At 42.5% G+C, this 21,936-nt stretch overlaps 2 protein-coding genes across 4 annotated transcripts; one reads left to right on the top strand and one right to left on the bottom strand.

Annotated features, from left to right (window-relative positions):
- Nucleotides 1-1,550: 1,550 nt before the first annotated feature.
- On the bottom strand, nt 1,551-19,287 carry LOC135490838 (trichohyalin-like). 3 transcript variants are annotated; one of them, XM_064776390.1, is made up of 20 exons: nt 19,185-19,287; nt 18,309-18,376; nt 17,095-17,120; nt 15,257-15,367; nt 14,526-14,718; nt 13,826-13,846; nt 12,740-13,059; nt 12,207-12,403; nt 10,829-10,950; nt 10,386-10,486; nt 9,377-9,412; nt 7,930-8,079; nt 7,446-7,518; nt 7,034-7,232; nt 6,220-6,469; nt 5,683-5,827; nt 5,109-5,279; nt 3,602-4,644; nt 3,233-3,319; nt 1,551-2,666 (listed from the first exon to the last, which is right to left on the bottom strand). In XM_064776390.1, exons 1-20 carry the CDS (start codon nt 19,193-19,195, stop codon nt 2,580-2,582), a joined length of 3,411 nt encoding a protein of 1,136 aa, XP_064632460.1. In that variant the 5' UTR covers nt 19,196-19,287; the 3' UTR covers nt 1,551-2,579. The 3 variants fall into 3 exon arrangements, with proteins under 3 accessions (XP_064632460.1, XP_064632462.1, XP_064632461.1); XM_064776392.1 differs by lacking the exon at nt 9,377-9,412; XM_064776391.1 differs by lacking the exon at nt 13,826-13,846.
- Nucleotides 19,288-19,549: 262 nt separating this feature from the next.
- On the top strand, nt 19,550-21,110 carry LOC135491215 (transcription initiation factor TFIID subunit 8-like). Its single transcript, XM_064776942.1, has one exon. The coding sequence runs from the start codon at nt 19,669-19,671 to the stop codon at nt 20,488-20,490; it is 822 nt and encodes a 273-aa protein (XP_064633012.1). The 5' UTR covers nt 19,550-19,668; the 3' UTR covers nt 20,491-21,110.
- Nucleotides 21,111-21,936: the final 826 nt, after the last annotated feature.

Raw genomic sequence — 21,936 nt, 5'->3', positions numbered from 1 at the left:
TTTGATAGAGTCGGCCAACAATCGGTAACCGCTTCAAAGTATTTTTGAACAGCGACAGAGGTCTCCCATATTCAAAATATTTGAAACAGTGTAGATATAGGGCTTTGTTTGATTAATCTTAGAGAGAAAATATAGATTAACCAAATGAATACAGTATCTTTTTTATTTTTTGTGTTCTGTATTGATCATCAAAATCGATGACCATATTATGGTTTTCCCGTCCCCGGGAACAGTCAGGCTAAAAATACTTTGTCAACAAACAAAAGCCACGTGTATATGGTGAGAAAGTAAACTTGGTCCCTAGAGATCGTCCTACACAATGAAATCCTGACAAGCCAGTGTTTTGATTGAACTATTGGATAGAAGTTAACGGTGAATGAGTGATGTAAAAATGTGAATGATAGGAAGTTCTTGCTGGCGGGGAAGGGCCTAATAGGAATAATAGGTGAAATAGTACCTATTGGTATTGGACCTTTTATCTTCCAGAGTTCCCTCTCTGCTTTAGCTCACAAGCCATTATCAGCGAGCATCACCAATCTTTGCTGTTGTGGACTACGTCAAGTCAAACATTGCTAAGAGAAGGCCCGTCTTTTCTTCTCGACTTTACTTTGGGCTATCAATATTGCAGACACATGCAAGCTGAGAACATTGCTATTGTAATGTGAGACTTACTGGTCTCCTCACAAGCATTGATCAGCTGGCTCCTGGTGATAGTCTCCCTTCAAAAACAGAACAAGACAAATTCTAGTAGACTTTCTGTATTTTAACAGCTCATAGAAAATGTATACAACAATATACAAAGTGAACACATAGAAATGGGAGGTCACCCCTTTTCACCAGGAATAGGATACAGTAGTACATTATGCACAAGAATATTTGTCCCAGTAACAGTGCAATGTACCACTGGAACATCCTCCAATACGCACAGTGCAATGTACCACTGGAACATCCTCCAATATGCAATGTTCCAAACAAATATTGGATGGATTCTATGTCTAGTTGATGGAGGAGCAGCAGAAGGTAATGCCGGTTCAGCGCTTTGTCTAAGGATTTGATACCACACTGGAGGATCCCTTTACTACACAATGATACTGATGCCGCTTCAGGCCCCACCACATGACTCCTCCTTTAACTACACTTATCAACTCCTCCTTTAAAAATTTACATCATCATGTTGAATTCTACTGTAACTATCTTACATCATTGTAATTTATACATTCATAAATCATTTTCTAAACAAATATCCCAGATACACCGTTATCGATATATACAATGTGTTGTCATGAATAAAACAGCATGCCAGCATGCTTTAGAACATAAAGATATAATTTTGACAATTTGTGATACAATATATGAACCCTCGAAGGCTTAAAGTAAACAGTTGAAAATGATATGACTGATTGTTGAATTCTGCATAAGAAATGGACATTCTGTTTGATTCAACATACCGCAGGCTCCTTGGAAGGTATTATTGAGCACCATAGTCAAGAAAAATTGATTAACTCTTTGACTGCCAGAGCCGCATATGGTGGTTCCCCGCCCCCCCCCCCCCCAAAGGGCCAGGATAACACGCTGCAGAGAATAGAAAACATAGCCTAATGACACCATCACTACTCATCTTTTTTACCTTCCTGAACATTCACTTTGAAATAAAATTTCCCAGCTGATAGACTTTAGTTCCAAAATTGACCAAGAGATGGCATATTATTTCTAAATGGTAGACTGCTTATGCCAGAGCCACCCCATCTTTGTTCTCCAGTCAAGATGGAGCAGACCTATTGGGGAGCCATCTGATGACGTTTTGATGAACTAAAGTTGAACGTAGATCTACGTCCTTTGAGGTCAACAGTTGAGTTTTTAAAACGTAGATAAACGCCCATGGCAGTCAAGGAGTGAATCATGTCTCAAAACTTCTCTTATTTAAAAGTTGTCACAACATTATTCAAATCCTATAAAAGTTTATTCTGGAGACGAGAAGGTTTCCTCTTCGAGTGAGAATACTTCACAAGTGCAGTATAACTGTTGTCCTTTTAGCCCAGTGCCAAGCAATATGATCCATCGAACCCGGTTGAAACGAAATCCGGAGTTTATGAAAACTCACCCGGAAAAATATCTGTGGCAAGTTGGATTTACCCAGGTCGCAGTACTTTATAACAAAAGTTTGATGTAAAGAAACGAAAGTTCCAGTCCCAAGAATTTGTAACCGGGTGTAAATGTCTTCCTTTTTGCCAAGTGTCCCCAAACACGATGGACACATCATTGTTAGATATGCAATACTTTTTCCTTTCGGCAGAGGGTTGAGGTTACTCATAGTCTCTCCATATATATTCTATTAATGGCCTTCAACTCTCCTGTGAACATGCCAAGAAGCATCCCCCTATTGGCTAAAATAAGAGATGTCGATTTCAATTCGATGCAAGATCTCCACGAATGTTGAAATGCCCTCACAATATTGTGTGGAAAGCACAGTATACTACAAAGTCTCAACTTCGGCAAAAGGAAATCAATATCTCTCTCCTTCCTATCAGAAACACCTCCGAGCTTAGTTGAAAGGAAATGTCATTTTCTGATCATTAGACTCATTCCATTCCCGAGCGGACATTGGACGAAGCGACCACCTCATGTGGGTTAAAGGTTTCAATCTCGCGCTGCCTCTGTAGTAAGTTCTGAAACACAAAGGACAAAGAAAGTCAGTCCCATGGAAGTGCATTTGTGTCTTTGTAGCCCTGGTTTATTTGTAGCCCCTGCATTGTTTGATGAATTGGGATATCAATCAATAGACATATTAGCATTGGGATATCAATCATAGACATGGGCTACAATTAGGTATTCTTAGCTCTCAAAGGGCCTGTGATGCTTTTCGTGTTGCCAAAGAAGAGAAGAAATCGCAAGCCTGGCAGAAGTGTTCTGTTTGTAGTGATATTTGTGAAGTAGGGTAGAATGGGGTCATTGTAGCCCCAGTTTATTTGTAGCCCCTGCATTGTTTGATGCATGGGGATATCAATCAATATCATAGACAGGGGCTACAATTAGTTATTCTTAGCTCTCAAAGGGCCTGTGATGCTTTTCGTGTTGCCAAAGGTCGCGCTTTGGGTCTCCCCGATGACATTATGCCACGTTAGTCTCCGAGACGTTGCAGTGGTAGGGTAATCGATCATACCAATCAAATTCCTCACATCTTTACCGCAAGAATGCCTCCGTTCACCGTCAGTATCGTTAGAAATCAACCTACCTTTCTTATATCTGATAGCTGTTGTAGAATGATGTCTTGTCGAGTGGTCGGGTGATCTTTGACTAAACCTGGATTCATTATAGGGTCCTGAAAGTAATACAAATACTTTAAAGGGAGAATCAATCAATAAATCAACAAATCAACCAATCAATCAATCAAAGAGGCTTTAATGAGTTTATAACTACGAAAAAATCACTTTGGAGACACAAAAAGTTTGAAAAACTCTCTTTCAAAAGTTTGATTTTTTTTATTCCTGATGCATTTTTAAGGCTTGTCACCTTAAACCTTTTCCGTGGTTTGTCTCGAAACCAGAAATCTGGGCAAACCACCGAAAACTCTCTTGAAAACTCTATTGATAATCAGTCTTACCTTTAATGTCTTTTTGCCAGGGAGAAGTTTCTCCAGACCAGTATCTTGGATGTGTTCCATTCTGGACCCGTAATCGCCCGGCTTTAATCCCTGAGCATATGCCTTGCGACCCTGTTCCACGCGGGTCATCTCACGAGATACTGGCAGCGGCATCTGAGAATCGGCCGGATCCAAAAAAGCACTGCTGCGTAAAAACGGCACGAAATCGCCATTGTCAACAGGTGCGTGAGAGGGCCGCAGATCACTATAGTGCCCCCTGTGGTCACCGAGCGTATCGAAATGTTTGGGAGAATTCTCGTCAGCACCTTGTCTGCTGTGTAAACGATTACGCACGGCGGGGACTGGTGGAGATTTCGACCGTGCCCGCACGCTACTGATGTGAAGAGACGCAGGGGACGACTCCACGGCCCGTTCCCGATGTGTGGGCGGGGAGCGGGAAACTCTCGTACGGAGGATAGAAGGTGGATTCTCAGGACTGCGTGACTTGACACGCGAATGATGACCGTCTAATCTCGACCGCCGATGACCCCGCGGTGTTATGTCCGCAGTTTTTAGTTCTGGTTCCGGTGACAGTTCCCGCCACTGTCGTTCATATTCACCATATCTACCAGCAGAGGGCGACCTTGATCGTCCTCGTTCCGACGCTGGTATACGATTCATATTAGCTTCTTGCATCGCTATCAACTGCTGCTCTCGTTTCAATCGGCGTTGTTCCGACTGCTGTCTCCGGCGCTGATACGTGGGATCCTTCTCAGATTGTTTCATGGGTCTTGCCTTTTGCTCCTTTGGTTGATTCCATCTTGGCTTCTGTGCAGGTTTACGCGGCCTCGGGGGTACCTGTGAAACAGGTGGCGCCATCTTATCCTTTGATGCCGGTGCCGAGTTCGCGCTCCGTAACCGGACCTTCTTCTCGCGACCCTTGTTTCCACGATTTACTGCGGGTCGTTCATTGACCGGCCCCTTGTACTGAATACCTGCACTGTTATCTCGGTTTTTTGTTGTGTCTGCCGTTCTTTCTACAACATCAGCAGCACCATTGAAATCTAAAACAGATCAGAAAAGAAGGTACAGGAAATTTATCACTGACTGGTACAGGCAGAAAGAACGAGTCTAAGCAAACTTACAAAACAGGCGTTTGATGGAAATCTCTTTTGAAATGAAATTCGAGTATGAACTGACTAAGGCCAGAATTTACAGTCAAGTCAGCGACTGGAGAGTGGTTTTTCATCAGATGGCCGACCAGTATCATAACATATAGAGTGCCTTGCTTGGCCAAGGCACTTAACCACACTGGCTTATTTCCATCGAGGTGTACATAGGTGTCCAGCTGGCCAACGTTGGGTCATGAGTCTCGTAGTAAGGAGCTGAACTGAGACACCCACAAACAAGTTGAGCTTGTAACAAACAATTTGACCAGGCCTACAAAAATGGCGACAGTATTCGACCAACCACAACAATTCCTGAAGAATCCAAGCAAAAAGTCTGCCAAGCTGCATTTAGTTCTGACCTGTTTGCACTCCAGACTCTTTCCTGTGTGAGAATATCTCTGGCTCTGAATTATGCCGGAACTTCGTCAGGTCGGTTTCCTGGGGAAGTTCGGTCTGCCTTGGGGTGATGTCCAGACCGGGGACGATCGTGGAATCAGGTATCGTCGTTGGTGCTCGTGGGGTGTATTTGGCTGAGAAAAGGAGAACCCATGAAAGAATGAGGCAATCACTGCAAAATTTGATAACTAATTTTGCTCATGTTTACATGTCATTCGCATCGGGCCAAAATTTGGGCCAACGAAATTGAACACAGTTCACATACAAGCCTATTACCGTATACTAAATTGGGAAATTTTCCCCCAACTTTTCTGCCAATTGTGGTGTTGATTGAAAATCCTTAGCATAGTATCCTAATATTTCGCTCAGCCGGAACTCGAAAAAAAACAAAGAGTTTTTCTTTGAAGCAAAGAACTGGGCCCAAAACCTAAAACTTTGTAACTGTTGAAACTATTACAGAACTTCCTTTAATGTGACTCCGAAAAAGAGAGTTTACCCCCCCCCCCCACCTGCCTGAAATAAATTTGCTTAACTCACCTTCGAAACTTTTATGGAGTTGTGAGATGTCGTGGCCGTGGTCCTTTAGATGCTGGATCCTCTTGAGATGCTTCTCCTGCATGGCCTCCTGCTGAGCCTGGTCCATGGCCTCCTTGAGCTTCTGGATGCGCACGTCCGTATCATACTGAAAATAGCACACACCGGTCAGTACCAGAAGACAAATCTACTTTTTATTGTCTTTGACTGCTGAAATGCAGTTACATTGTGAAATGGAGCAAGAATACTATTGGAGTGTGTGATCCAAGACACCGAGTTAATTTTTCTCCAGCCACAGAAAGCATACAGGTCGGGAGCTTCAGGGGCAGATCTAGGAGCAAGGGGAGGACTGCATTTCTCATCAAAATTCCTGTTGTGTTCCAAAATTTCATGGTCAATTTCAAAGATTTTCATGAATCAGGGAGGGGGGGTATGCGCCATGTGCGCCCCCCCCCTTGGATCCGCACCTGAGCTGTCTGGCCAGAGAAAACAAATGAGTGAGATCTGGTCCAGATCACATCGAGTCAAAACAACACTGACCTCTTTTTTCTTCTGTTTTAACTGTTCCATCTCGAACTGACGTTGTAAATTGTCGCGCTGTGCCTGCAGTTTGCGCTCCTCCTCCTGCTCTTCCCGAATCTTGCGTTCACGCTCCTCGCGTTTCAACCGCTGACGCTCCTCCACCTGGTCCTGGATCGCTTGCTGGTGCTCAAGATGGCGCCGGCGTTTATCGGCGAGCTCCTGCATGGTGGCCGGGTCGATTAACGTGTTCTGGCCACGAATGAATGTTCTAAAAGACGAAACAATGACGATGAAACTGAATCATAACAACAGTAATAACGATATCAATAAAAGCAAAACCTCATCATAAAAAGAGCTTTTTACACATACTTGGTTCCTTGTATCTGGTGTCTATGCGAGGGCAAGCGAAAGACCCCACTAAGTGAGAAACCTGAGTAGCTTGCGTGGACTCTACCTCTGGCTGAAGTCAAGAGTCACTTGGCCAATAAGCCCAATTCCTTGTATCTGGTGTCCATGCAAGGGTAAGCGAAAGACCCCACCAAGTGAGAAACATGAGTCCTTGTGAGGACTCTACCTCTGGCTGAAGTCAAGAGTTACTTGGCCAATAAGCCCAATTCCTTGTATCTGGTGTCTATGCGAGGGCAAGCGAAAGACCCTACCAGGTGAGAAACATGAGTAGCTTGCGAGGACTCTACCTCTGGCTGAAGTCACGGGATTGGCGCCGAAAACTTAAGGGCACGTAAAAACGCTCATCCCGCCTTAGAGGAGGAATACTCCCTGGAGACTAATCCCTCCAAGTGCAGAGCTGAAGAAGAAGATGAAGAAGACTTACGATAATTGCGCCGGGAAGGCTACATCGCTCTCCTCCACGGTCTCTTTGGGCGCAGTGCTCGCCCGCACGGCGCTGTCGCCCTGTTCCGGCAGCGCCGCAGATTTATAATTGCTCATCTTGTCTGCCCATGTATCCTCGGCGTCTGCCGGTTTGCCCTTCCCACCGGCCTTCTGCATCTTCTTCTCCTCGATCTGTCGCTCTGGAAGAAACAAAATGAAAACATTAGCATTTACTTAACTCTTTAGCACTCCAAAGGCCCGCAGCTTTTTCCTTCAAACGCCTGTGGACACCCCCGATTTAGGGGTGACGTCTGATGCGTAAGTGCGGATTCAAAACATCGTTCTACTTGAGCCGATGTTCGGAGAGCAGAAGGCTAAGAACCAATTCCAAGGGAATCACATCAACGACCTACCTAAGTCCTCCAGCCACTGCTTCTTTTCCATTTCCTTTGTGGTCATAAACTTTTCACCATCAGCTACCGTAGCCTGGAACAGATGATTACAAATTAAACTAAAATGGCTCGGATGTCTGGCTCACAATCTAAGGGTGTCCAACTCTAAATCCTAGTATGTCTGGCTCACACAACCAAGTGTGTCAGGCTCACAACCCGAGGGTCTGGCTCAAATGACCAAAATTGTCCGGCTCACAATCCAAATTTGTCTGGTTCAAAATCCAAGGGTATCCAGCTCACAATCCAAATGTGTCTGACTCTCAATGCAAGGATGTCCGGCTCACAATCCAAATGTGTCCGGCTCACAATCCAAGTGTGTCTGGCTTGCAATGCAAGGGATTCTGACTCACTAACCAAGGACAAGGTGTAAGGGTCTTAGGTCTACATTACACTCGGATTAAGAATTGGAACCTCTACTCTGAAAAAATCTCCATCATTGACCTACCCCGATGGCAAATGAGCTCCTCATTGCTGCCGGCACCTTGGATTGGTCGACGTACGGTGACGTTGTGAGTGTTGTGTTCTGCGGGGAGGATCTGTTTGTCCTCTTGCCTCGTGGACTGGCCTGGCTCATCTGCTCTTCTACGACTTGTTGCTGAAAATTCATACAGGAGGCTTTAGGCTACCGAATTGTTTCAACATATGGTTGAAACTTCTTACTAAATGGCCCCTTCTCACTCCTGTTTAAAAGTATGGTGCAGATCAGTTGGCTAGATATGGCCTGATGAACATGCAGACAATATTAGGGCATTGGTTACGATACTGAATTGGTCCCTTCAATTTGACCCCTGTATCAGGACACTATTTGCACTCCAGAGTGAGGTGAATGGGGAATAAGAACAGAACTTGCTTTAAATACCCAAAGGGTGCTCTCACAACAAAGCTTTGACTGTACCTAGAATAAGTTTTGATGAAAACCATCAACACTCTCCGAATTTCGTTCAAAAACACAGACAATACGTGAAAGAAGTGTTCAGTGCAAATTTTTTTTGCAAAAAAGAGATTATGAAATGTAAGGTAGAGAAGTGATAACAGCAGAAAGGAGAGCAACAAGAAAACAGACACATTAAAGCTGAAAGAACATGGTGGCCTTTAAAGCTCAAACAAAACTAATTTCCAGTCACCCCGACGTAGATTTAGACTGAGTGTGCACAGTTCTGATGAAAAATACAAAAGTGTTTCTGCGTATTAGAGTTATAAGACGAAAGCAGAAAAAGTTTCTGTGAAATCAGTGAGGACGTCACAATTGGTGTGCAACGTCACCATTGGTCTGTAACGTCACCATTGGTCTGTAACGTCACCATTGGTCTGTAACGTCACAATTGGTGTGTAACGTCGCGATAGGTGTGTAACGTCATGATTGGTGTGTAACATAGCAATTGGTGTGTAACGTCACTTGTACCATTCAAACATCTTCTTTGAGCCTTAAACCACGTTCAATTCTGTGTCACGTTCCTCGGTGGGAACAGGTAGATCATGGACAGTGAAAGAAGTGCAGATACTCAAGTTTCACCAAACTAAGACCAGCTGATTATTTACCGGAAAATCGAAAAAAAGGCCAAGCCAGAACATGACGCCATGACCATCGGACAAGCTGGTGTCGTTAAACCATTGTCTTTCCAAATTGAAAATGTTAAATGGCATCAAATGACCATGTGTATACATAACATCCTAGCCCCAGGGGGCAGTTGTTAGAAAGCATGTTAGCTTATAACATCTTGCTGACATGTTGTTTAATGTACATCAATGCACATGTAACAACATATCTGCATGATGTTATAAGCTAACATACTTTCTAACAACCGGACCCTGCTTGAATTGAATATTCACAACTGGTCTTAGAACGGTGAAACTAGAGGAATTTCATTGTAAGTGCTTCTCACCAATCCTACCTTCTTTTGGCGACTCCCTCGTTCAGTTTCGTCCCCCTAAAGTAGATGAGACACGGCAGACGATCACAACATGCAGGAAGCAGTCACCACTTTATTTACAACCACACATTCACAAGGCAAGAACGCTTCACCCAGAGTTCTCCACAGGGTTTTACCACGATGCTGTTTGTCACTTAGAGGCGTAGCACCCGGACAGAAGCATTTTTCCCACTTCTAACACTATCAGGGACATGCACAACATCACAAGGCAATGAAATCAAGCGATGAAATGAACCAAGACCCACAGAATTTACAAGAAAGTGCCACAAGCAGCTGCCACTGTTAGTCAAGGGTTGACCACAGGTATCGCTATTTTGGCTCAAGGAACTTTTAGTCCTAAAGCAATTGGAACTCGAAGTGAATGCCAAATTCAAGGGCAGGAGTCTGTTCTTTGTTTTCCAGAGCCTCCCGACTCTAAATAGGCATACATTTTTAAAATCAAAATTAAAATTTTGAAGAAGTTCTAATAACTTTCTAAAGGATTTCGACTTCCAACCAAAATGGTGGTACCTATAATAATAATAATAATAGATGTCATTTGTATTGCGCCTTTCCGCGGTTAAACCATGCTCAAAGCGCCCCTCGCCACTTGTCGAAAAGTAGCGTTTTTAACTGACTCTTGAACTGTTCAATGCTTGTCTCTGCCCTGAGGGCTGGTGGCAGTTTATTCCATAGGCACGGCCCGCAGCTGGAAAAACGGCGCTCACCATACCTAGTTTTTGTCCTTCTTGCTTCTAGCAGATTAAACCCAGAGGATGCTCTGGTGATCCTTCTTTGGGGGTGGGTCGCAGTTAAAAGTTACCTATGGTCAACCCTTACCAGAAATAGGAAGATCCTAGGTTCAGGCCTGTCTACTGTAGCAAAAACGGGCCTAGAAACTATCAAAATTATACCCTATCTACACCTATTTATCTTTTAGCGAAGTGTACAACTGCCGATATAAACGGATCACGAATATTGAGTTTCTTACCTTCCTCTGGTTGTAGTCGGCCAACAGCTCCCCGGTGGAGTCCTTGATGGGAGCTCCGGCCCCTGGTCTACCCCACGGATTGAAGTCAGCCTTCAGCTCGGCTGAAGAGCAGAAAATATTGCAGAGGTTATAAATTTATGAAATGAAGGGAGATCAAAGGACTGCTGTTGATCAGGTAACGTGCATGACCATCTTATTTTTGCAATTCGGAAGGCAAAAGCAATCTTTAAACGTCCAAAAATTCAAACCTAAAGCAGAGGCCATTTCATTTTTGCAGCAAATGTGGTACTTTTTAAACTGCGGATTGAAAATGAGCACATTTGCCAACTTTTTGAGTGTAGACGCAAACATATTCAGATTTACAGTAGTGGTGAGAGGGCTTGACGTTTATTTATTATCTATTTTAGGAAATTTTAAAGAAATGTCTGAATTTGCAAACCTACCTCTCTCCTTCTCCCACTGAAGACGTTTCTTTTCCGATATCGACAAGAACTGCAGACTTTTCTGCTCCTCGGGTTTTGACTGACTTCTTGGCGTCGATGCATCCAATTCCTCAAGCTTCAGGCTGAAAATACGAGCAGAAAATAACCAGAAATGTTTTCCCCACTAAAAATTCTTGATCAAAAGTTGTTGTTGGTAGTACAATGATTCATCCACTTCTTGAACCTACAAGCCTGAAAATGGCAAGTATACATTGATCTTGGCCTGAAACCTGCCCCCTTCTCTTTGGAAAATTTGAAACAGACAATTTCAATAGCATTCCGCAAAGATGACGTCACTGCAGCTGCTGCCCTCTATTTCCCCATCGCTGATTTACAGGCAATGTCCGACAAACATGCGGTTTCGTAATGGATTCAGGCTTTCTAACTAGGGCAGTTAGATTCGTCCGAGTGTTGGAAATACTACATAATTGTTCTGAATATTTCTCTCTCTGACTCTATGGTATCATTCATGCTAAAAACAATGCAGGGTCAAAGATAATTGACTTTGAAATAAGCTGAAATGCGTAGAAATAAGTGTCGATGTCCGACTGTCACGTGACTAAAACGTCATCAATATCTTATGCAAATGACCTTGTGAGCTATAAATAGTAACTTCGCGGGATGCTATTGGGAAAGATTGACAGAGAAGGAATTAAGTTGAGGATAAGTTATCCCACAAGAACTGCAAAGGAGACACCTACCAATGCTCCAGCAACACCGAACCGATGACAAGAAGCCTCATACTACAGGACCACCCACCGCATGAAGTCTGCGACAAGAGTTATGGCCAAATGGTGTCACCCAGCGTAGACAGGGCCAAAATGCAGATGTACAGGGACGACTCTACTCAGGGCTGAGTGCTGACCCTAAGAACTTGACTCACTTAAGCTTTGGTACCCTAGGCCTAGACTGCTGAAAATGATACTCGGGCATCCGTAGAAAACTTCCGCTCGAGCGTATTTCCTTCATTGTAAAACTGCAGCTGACGTCAGCCAGGTCAATTTTACATCCAAATGGTCCGCAACATGGACACACACTGTTACTGTGTATCCCTGCAACATTCCACTGTTGCTATTGTCCAAGGCTATTCAATGCAATGCGTAGTGTATGTATATTTAATAGGTATGAATAACTAATCTGTGTCCCCATTCAAATCAACACCTGACAGGGATGTGCTGTGAAAAACAAGGTCTGCCATCTATTGAAAAGTTTTCGAACTAAATCCTCTGCCTGACTGACTTCTCTTGTGGACATTTTTTTGAATAAAAAGTTTACTTTTTACCTTACTCATTGATTGAAAAGCCTTAATTGGTAGTCAATAAAGCACCACAAAACTTACTCAGTTTCTTCATTTGATTTCTTCTTCTTTTCTTTTTTCTTCTTCTTGGTTTCCTTTTCTTGTTCTTCGTCTTCCTCTTCAGTGTCGTCTGCTTTCTTTGTTTTCTTCTTTTTCCTCTGTTTTGTTTCCTTAGCTTCTACTTCTTCCTCTTCATCACCAGAATCAGCTTCTACAAGCTTTTTCTTCTTCTTCTTCACCTGAGGATGATATCGAAGAGAACGTCAGGAAAGTGCAGGAATTGTAATTACTTTTTCTCAGAAAGCGCAAAGTTTCACAACTTTGCCGAATTGTCAGAAGCATCACAGTTTTAGTATAGGCATCCATGACTGTAAACACTTTTTTTCAAATTCATCAGGTATTCTTTTTCAAAGTACAGTGGGACCTCTCTACTAAAGACACCATTGAGACTGACAAATCTTGTCTTTAATTGAGAGGTGTCCTGATTACAGAGGTCTAATTCAATGGAAATTACCAATTTGGGACCAAATGCACTATCGACACTTGGGTGGAAATCTGAAATGTGCTAAAATTACCTTCTGCACTTTTTCTTCATCTTCTTCTTCATCGACTTCATCGTCACCATCATCAGCACCCATCACTTCTACTGCACTATCAACATCGACATCGTCTCCCTCACCATCATCATCATCATCATCATCGTCAGCAGCAGCACCAATCAGATTGTAGATACTCTCCGGTTCCTCTGACTTCTTCTTTCCCTTCTTCTTCTTCTTCGGTTTGTTTTCCACTTCACTTCCATCTTCTTCTTCTTTTTCTTTCTGTTTTTTCTTCTTCTTCTTTTCCAGTTTGGCTTTCTCTTCTTCTTCAACCGTAATTCGGTTAGTTTCTTTGTCTGTTGAGTAAAATTTGGTTAAAAAGTTAACTTAAAAGACCAACACACTGCTTCGGAACAGGCCCTGTGCACCAGGTTGGCGGAGATTTGAAATGAGTTTGCTGGAAGGGGCCCACCTCTGGCGTTTTAAAAAGCTAACTTTTACTTGCCAGGCTATGGCATAACTTGTCAATGCCTATATAGTCCCTTTAAAAAACCTGCCTTCAAGAACAGTCAGCCTTGAAAACTTTAATAAGCAAAGTCGTTACACACCTCGTTAACCTGACTAATTACAGGTAAGGTATGTCAGGATCAAACAGCCTAACAATAACACCAATTAACAACTGATTAAAGGCTAAGAAAGGGTATGACTAAATTAACAACAGGTGCAAATCATAAAGTTTTATAGTTGCTTTGTTCCTGGGACAAAACAACTTGACCACCAATAGTTCGTGGGCCAAATCTAAGCTTTGGTTACAATATTTCGGAGGCAGAATGAAAATGCTTTTATCATGATTTATTCATCATGTATTGGGTGATCAACAACACATAACATCTGGTTGCATTGCTTTTTTTATTTATTTATTTCCTTGTAGCCTTTTTTACCGCAACCTTTTCCCTGTAGCCTTTTTTACCTTTTACCCGTTGCATCATGATTCTGCCTCACTCTGGGAAGCCTTGTTTTAAAATTATTCAGCATGAAGAAAATTGTAGTCAACACAAAAATAACAAGAACATATACTAAAAGCAAACAAACAAATAGCTCTCCTGCTAATGTTCTGCTTACCTTTTCCGTTCAACTTGTCTTCTGAACAGAGAGAGTTAAAGATGTTTAAACAAATCTTTTTGAGGCAGTGCCAAGGAGATAATACCGCCAATCGTTCAGACACAGACAGATTATTATCGCAAGAACAACAAGACTAGATCTAAGCCTGGGCTATAACTATGAATAAGTCGAACCCAAACACACATAATCAATTTGTTTTCTGTGCAGTTGATATTATTCAAGTTTTGAGAAGAGGTCAGACAAACATTGATTCTCTATTAATACTGTGCACTGCATGGCATGATATTACATACATTCGTCAGTTGAGAATTAGATTTTGAAAAAGGTTTCACAAATGCAGCAGACACACAACTTTCCAATAGGTTTTTCCTTCAAAATAAGAGTGACTTTGGGAAGGTAACAACAGCTAACAGAACAGACATGCAACAACTGCCAAAAATCCTCTGAAATCGACAGACTATCATCGGCCAGGTGGCAACACAGAACCTATTTTTAGGTGAGATAGAACTGAAATTGACACCGCACTGTTGGGTGTCTGCTTTGAAATCGAGACAGTCCCGTGGAGCTCAAATTCTGCCCCAAGCCTTAGCCCTAAGCACCTTAGGTTTAGGCATATATTTTGGCTCCCCCATCCTGGTCTTTTAGCTAGTACAGAGGCCAGCCAATGCGGTGTTAATTCCTTGGAAAAAACAGAACTCACCAATGCTGATCCGAAGAGGGTGGTCCTTAGAGACCTTTCCGAGGGATGTCAGAATCGCCGCCAACTCTTCCTGGGTCAAGGTCACAGCACCTGCTGCCTTAGACGATGTGTCCTTCCCAGTTTTTTCATCACGTGTCTTAGTGGTGTAGCCAGGCGGTTTGCGTTGTTGGACAACTTGTGGCCGTTTTGGCAGCTTTGAAATCGAAAACACAGCATAAGAAAAATCATCAAGAATCACTTGAAAATTGCAATACATTGTAAAATACATTTTAATACCCATCCTGAACTGTTCAATACTACAAGGAATTATTATTGGCTGTAAAAAGTGTAAAAGTGCCCAGAAAACAAGATTGCATGCAACAAAACTTGCTTGTTTGCGATGGTGCCTGACATTAGTGAAAACTATTGTGATGACAGCAACATGCCAACAAAGACAAACCAGTGATTATGATGTATTGCAGGTTGTCGCGATTTAAATCACTCCTTTGCACGGTGTTTCATAGAACAGCTAGAAATCGAATTTAGCATGACCTGATATCTCAAATCGAACACATTTTCTGAGTTTTGCCGAAAAATTTCACATTTTCAGCTTCGACAGGTTAATCAGCCAAGACAGTGACTGTCCAAGAGTAAATATGGCAACGATTTGGGTCCAGGAATGCGATCTTGATTTGTCGTGTTTACAGGTGCTCGTAACCCGCAACAGAATTACGCTGTACCGGTTGGCATACCTTCGGTGCTGGTGCCGCTTTATGAACCGGCGCCGGTTCTGGTTCAATCACCGTCTCCTGCTGCACTCGCGACCTCAACGGGTGGGGCTGGTCTCGCGTTTTATAATTTACCTGGGAAAGAACACCAAAAGACACACCTTAGGCCTGAGCAGAGTATCACTCTAATGAAATGGCCAGGGCCATTGTGCTCACCTCATGTGGAGGAAAGATGGATAAAGAGCATGGTCTTGTGTCATGTAGTGTTAGGTTTGATGTAGGTCCAAGCAATTACAATTTCCCCAAAATGGCCAATTTACAGTACATTCGACCTCTGTGACCTTGAAAAGTAGGTCAAATCAAAGAAGACCCGGGTGACACATTGAATGGTTGTTAGAATTAGATGTACCTATGATATAAAATTGGTGCCAATCGGGCAAGTCATTACTAGGAATAATGGCATTTTGAAGAATTTAGGATTTGGCCCCCTCCCTGGAGGCCAAACGGCAAATCAGATCGCACCAAACTTCGGTACCTGAGATCACCTGACCAAGGGGTACATGTGTACTTAATTTGTGATCAATAGTCATTGCAGTTAAGAAACGTGCCATAAGGGCCGTTTAGACGACAGGCGAAAAGACCGCATTCGGATCGAATCTGGATGAATCCGGATTAAAACCACCCAAGGCGATGGTACCTTTTTAGTCCGGATGCAACCACATTGATCCGGATCTTTTTGCGTTTACACGACGAAAAATTAATCCGGATTCGGGACGCATCCGGATTTTTTCGCGTCGTCTAAACGGCCCTTATAGTTACGGCCTGACGGCCAATTTACGTCATTTGACCTCTGTGACCTTGACAAGAAGGTCAAATTAAAAACCTGTGTGACATATACTGTATGGTGGTTAGATGTACCCATGATATCAAATTGGTGGCAATCGGGCAAGAAGTTAAGGAATAATCACATTTTTAAGGTTTTTGGATTTTGCCCCCTGGTGGTCAAGTGGTGAATCATATTGGACCAAACTTCGGTCCCTGAGATCACCTGACTAAGGGGTAAATGTGTACCAAATTTGGTATCAATAGTCATTGCAGTTTAGAAACGTGCCATCATTACATCCTAACGGCTAATTTACACCATTTGACCTCTGTGACCTTGAAAAGGAGGTCAAATCAAAAACCCGGAGGATATATGATGCACCTTTGCTAGAAGTACCTACCATATTTTTTTCAAAATTTCCCGACTACTATTAAGGGAGATATTGCATATTTTCACTTTTAACGTTTGGCCCCCTGGTGGCCAAACCATGAAACGAATCGGACCGAAACTTGGTCTCCCAGGTGTCATTACATAAGGGTACATGTGTACCAAGTTTCAACTCAATAGCTCTAACAGTTACGAAACGTGCCCTGCTAACGGACAACGGACGACGACGACGACGACGACGGACGACGGACGCCACGGTATGGGATAAGCTCACCTCTGCTAAGAGGTGAGCTAAAAATGCCAAACTTCTGAAACATTTCATTTCCCCTTACTTATCCTCAATGGTGCACAGTGTTTAATATCAATCTAGCAACAAAGTGCAAAGGAAAGCATAATCATCACACATGACATCAGCAGTCAATTAGAGGTAGCATTCATCTGGCCTATAGATGCTGATCTGCTATTCGCAGCAATGCCTACCAGACATTCTATTTATAAACCCAACTCAGTTCATTGCAGTGCACCAAGCAGTGCTTACATATGCGAGTGCTTCATTGAAGAAAGATTTTTCAGAATTTCAAAAACGTCACAAAACACACAAAAATATAATAACCACAGAAAATTAATGAATCCTGTGATGTAAATAACGTACCTTCTTCTTTTGTTTCTTTTGGTTTTCTGAAATAAAATAAGACATTTTACTGACAATATGAATATCAACTGTGACCAAGTTTGAACACCAACAAAAAGATATCACACTGGGTGACAATGTGCAGGAAAAAGAGCCAAGGATATCATATCTTCTTGGACTTGGAGCTTATATTTTCTGATTTTCCAACTAAGCTTATATCACGCAGTTGTCTGGGCGTACTTTAGCCTGAGAAAGAGTCAGCAGAGGCCCCTAAATTGGAGAATGGACACATCATTTGCATTTTTCCTAACATTGTAACAACATGGAATTTGTCCTTAACGGAATATGGTGTCTCAAATTCTAAAATACCTTGGTACCGTAAAGTCAACTTTTAAATGGAAAATGCATAAAGCCTCGTTCTGAGAGCGGAGTGTTTTGGACACGCAACCAAGATGCTCTACCAAAGTTCCCTCGGGTTGCACTAAAATGTGGAAACCATGCACACGTCACGTCAATGGAATTTCAGCTCACTTCAGAAGTTTGAGGCTCTCAAAACACTGCTTCAAACACAAATCAGCCAAGGAAGCATCAACCACCCTAAGTTTTTTAATGAGCACTACACATATTTGCCGAGAAAAACGCTCCAAATAGCCCATTTGCGTGGATTTTAGCATCACTTGAGCGAGCCGATGCGGACTTCCTATGCGCGCTGTACAAAATGTACATGTCTCATTTTCTGTAACGTTGCCGTAACATAATGTAAACAACGGCGCTACCGGCGCTCCGGCCGGGCCGGCGATGGATGGAATTTGCCAAATTCGCACATATTCAAGTTATTTTCGTGGCCTATCTTTTTAAGTTTGAGGTATTTTAGAATAGAAATTGAACCCTCGGCGGAGGACCTTGGTTGAGTAACCAAGACACTCTCGGGTGGAGCTAAAATTTCGTCCAAACCCTCGCCTGTCAGCTCGGGTTTGGACTGTATTTTAGCTCCACCCTCGAGTGTCTTGGTAACTCAACCAAGGTCCTCCGCCTCGGGTTCAATTCCTTAATTTAAAAGCAGATTTGGAGGTTTTTTGGTTGTTTTGCATTCATTCATGGAATTGGAAACGTTTTTTTTGGCATATTACTGCAAACAAGGTTCTCTGCAAAAAGGCGCATCAGTCATCAGGGGTCCAGACACAAAATATTTCCAGCATCAACATTTTCATTACAATAAGCATTGGAACACTCACCTTGCTCCCAGAATATTTGTGTTTTCCCAGCATTTTTTGTCGTAGCAAATCTCACCATATAATTTTTCCTGAAAGACAAAAAAAGTTGGGGTTTATAGTGTGATGTGATTTCAACTGGGGTTACGGTAGAGGTGTCATTCAACTGCACGTCACACCTTCATCCAACTCCAAGTCTATCCTTAAACGTTTAACAGTGGACAACTCAGATTAGCTGTTCATTCAGGGTTACAACCAGTACCTTTTTGTAATATACATTGGACTCGGTGGAGTAAGGAAAGTTAAAACTCAAAGATGTAAAGAGACCTGCCTATAAGTTCTATTACAAGCTGAATGTGGGTTTCACTTTCAGTTTCAAACCACGGACCTCTCGAGTGCAGCCAAGTCAAGATATATCAACGGCATGTCATGCGTTATGTCTTCATTTTATGCCCCTGATGGCATAACGTTATAATTCCCAATGAAATGTTGGTGATGATTCACACTCAACATGAAGAACGACCTGGCAATAATCTGACCATGGTCATTGATTGAAGATATGATTAGATTTTATTTGATAGTGCCTATCATGGATTGGATGTTGCCTAAACAATTATAACCTCATCCTCCAATTCCCATCCATGACCATGGTTCCATTCTCACTCTCATTTATGCAGCATGTATGCAATTGTAGGTTTAGGGATCCAGTACTAAGGCAAAGCATAGTTCACATTGACTGACATTCACAACATAGGCTTATGCTATTGCTGTGCATACAAATTCTGTGTACATTTCTTAGGGTTTCAGAACCTTGCCAAAAAATAGGTATAAACAACATAACAATTACTTATAAATTCGGTTATATAGGGCACCTATATCAGAACAAACTCTTATACTCACTCAAAACTCATTTTAACAAGTCACTTTTGTAGAAACACTAGAAAAATAAAATCACATTCATCTTTTTTCAAAATTCCAAGTTGTTAGAAACCCGCAAACTGCGCATGTCCAACTTGAATCTGAACCAGGAGGAGGAGTTCAATGCATCAAATCAAAAATTATGTCAAGCTAATAAATAATGTAAATTTTGTAGCCTTAAAAACTTCTGAACATTACTTAATTTAGTATTTAATTATCATTTCTGGATAAATCAAAGTACTTCTTTATTGACAAAGGTATGAGTTTCGGAAGAGAAAAACAGAAATTTGTCAGGGAGATCCACCACCTGACAAATAAAGTGACCTTGACCCTAATATCCATTATGGCCGCCTCCATGATTTGAGAAGCCAGAGAAAATTTCAATGTTTTTCTTGCTCTCCTACCTAACTAAAGCATTGTTTTGAACCGGATCTGGTTTCAAAAGAAAGAGTAATTTATATAGAAAATGAATATGTCTACTTCGAAGGAATCTGATGGAGCATCAAGTGGCCCCACAACAAAAACTGTCAGTGATGGTCGACGAAAGATGTTGCGGATCAGTGCTGGTGCTTTGTGTAGTGAGATTGGCTTTGGCACTATTGAAAACAGTGCCCTAGAAACATTAACTGAAGCCATGCAGAGTTACATAGTTGAGTTAGCGAGGAGCAGTAAAGCCTATGCTGAACTTGCGTGTCGGACGAAACCGATGTACGGAGACGTTTTGATGGCGCAAATTGATATGGGGTGCAATGTCCGTTCGTTGTTGTCTTATGCCAGAAGAACCAATAAAACAGTGCTTCTCCCTCCTGCGCATAAGGTGGATCATCCGCCACATAAGTCATTACAAACTGGTGACAAGAGACCTCATCCAGGATATGTTCCAGAATATTTGCCACCCTTGCCAGATCCTCATTCCTACATTACGACGGACACTCAACGACAACCAGTTAACGAATATCAAATTATACGAGAAAAAGCAGCCTCGCAGAAACGGGATGTAGAACGAGCCCTTACACGATTCATCGCTAAAACTGGGACTACTCATAACCTGTTTAGATCCGAGACGACGAGTTATCCGTTGATTGCATGTTCGCCTTCTACCATGCCCTACCTATCAGCGCTCTTGCCCAAAGACTTTGAACTTGATTCTTATGATTCGGAAAAAAAGGAGAAAGACAAGAAGGCGATGGGGACAGGTGGTGACAGTAACAATGAAGCCGAGGTTGATAATCCATACCTGCGGCCGATCAGATTGCCAAGGTCCAGAGTAAAGAAGAAATATTACTGACATTTTGGGGGTATTCGGTGCCTGGTGTTAGACCACATCACAATTTCCTCGTGGACCTTCTCTTACACACATATGTGATCCATCACAGCAAATCCAGGCACATGGCGCTCTGAGCTTGGCAGGTTGAGACGGATTGGTTGTCCATTTCACTGTTGTCTGCCTTTTGTGAAATCTGAGTACATCAATTTCTTCCATTATTTTCTTGTGTCAGACTCATCTTCTGTGCAACATGTGCTTTGTTTTGCTGTGACATGGCACATATAAGCTGCATTTAATACCCGAATTAGTGTGGAAAGTACAGATTGGACAATAGAGTTGAAATTTGTACTATAGGAGTTTGAACTTTTGTATTTTGCCTCTGGAAATCTTTGCAGCGCCCTCTGACAATGTTAGCTGTAAAGTGAACCTTGAACTAAAAACGGACCAATGAACATTATTCGAAAGACAATAGTTCGTATGTTGATTTACAGGCAGATGTTCTGCAGCTTTCCATAAAAGTTGGTCCAATCTATTTTGACCTAAAAGCTAATATTATGATGTACTATTGATATATCAGAAAAGAAAAAATCAAATTACAAAAAAACGACTTGTTAGGTGCTGGAGGCATGGACATCTTGATCTTGGAGCAGCTGTGAGAGGATTGGTAGTGTGCAACAGCAATGCCTGGAATGGTTGCGAGAGAAATCTTGCTTCCGCTGGCCGTTTTCCAGTGAGACCATGGTTGTAACACACCTGTCACATGCTTGTAATATGAGTGTCACCACGGATAATAATGGTTAGGACAATCTGAAACAGTGTGCACCCCCCCCCCCCAAAAATAAAACCCAGCAGAGGTCCACCTCTCAATTGACTGCCTCAACATAACCACCCAGAAAGACCTGGATCGTTTTCCAAGGACAATGCATTTTAGCCCCGTCTGTTGTTTGTTTGCAGTCCTCAGTTGTATGCTCCTGAAATGTATCTTATCTCAGATCAAGGGAATAGCCTTATCTTTGGATCCACCTGCCTGGTTCAATTTCAGGCCTGCTGGCTCAGTCTCTTTCATTTTAAACTGGATCTGCATGCTACCAAAGGGTGGTACCCCACACATGGGCAGCCACAATCTTCAGGGGATTTGAACCTCACTGCATGCAAATGGTCATGCCTAAAGCCAGGCTCCAGACCACATATCAAAAGCTGGGCACAACAGTTAATATCGCCTCATTGTTTTAGCTGGTGCTTATTCTGATAACACAGCCGTACGCACCAAGGCCGTAAATTTCAATTTGTCTGAGGGAGGACCAACATGCCCCCTGTCAAAGACGAGCTTCCAAGCTTAATAGTCTGCAACTGAGTACCTTCTCAAGATGTGACCCTATACCCCATGAGCTCAGACCAGCTTATACCCCAGCACATATAATGATTTTGCTTCCAAAACAATTCAAGATTGGAAAATCTCTGTTACGA

Source organism: Lineus longissimus, chromosome 7 (genome assembly GCF_910592395.1).
Source record: "Lineus longissimus chromosome 7, tnLinLong1.2, whole genome shotgun sequence".
NCBI classification, from domain to species: Eukaryota; Metazoa; Nemertea; class Pilidiophora; order Heteronemertea; family Lineidae; genus Lineus; species Lineus longissimus.
The sequence above is the reverse complement of the archived record's forward strand: the minus strand, read 5'-3'. Positions and strand labels throughout refer to the sequence as shown.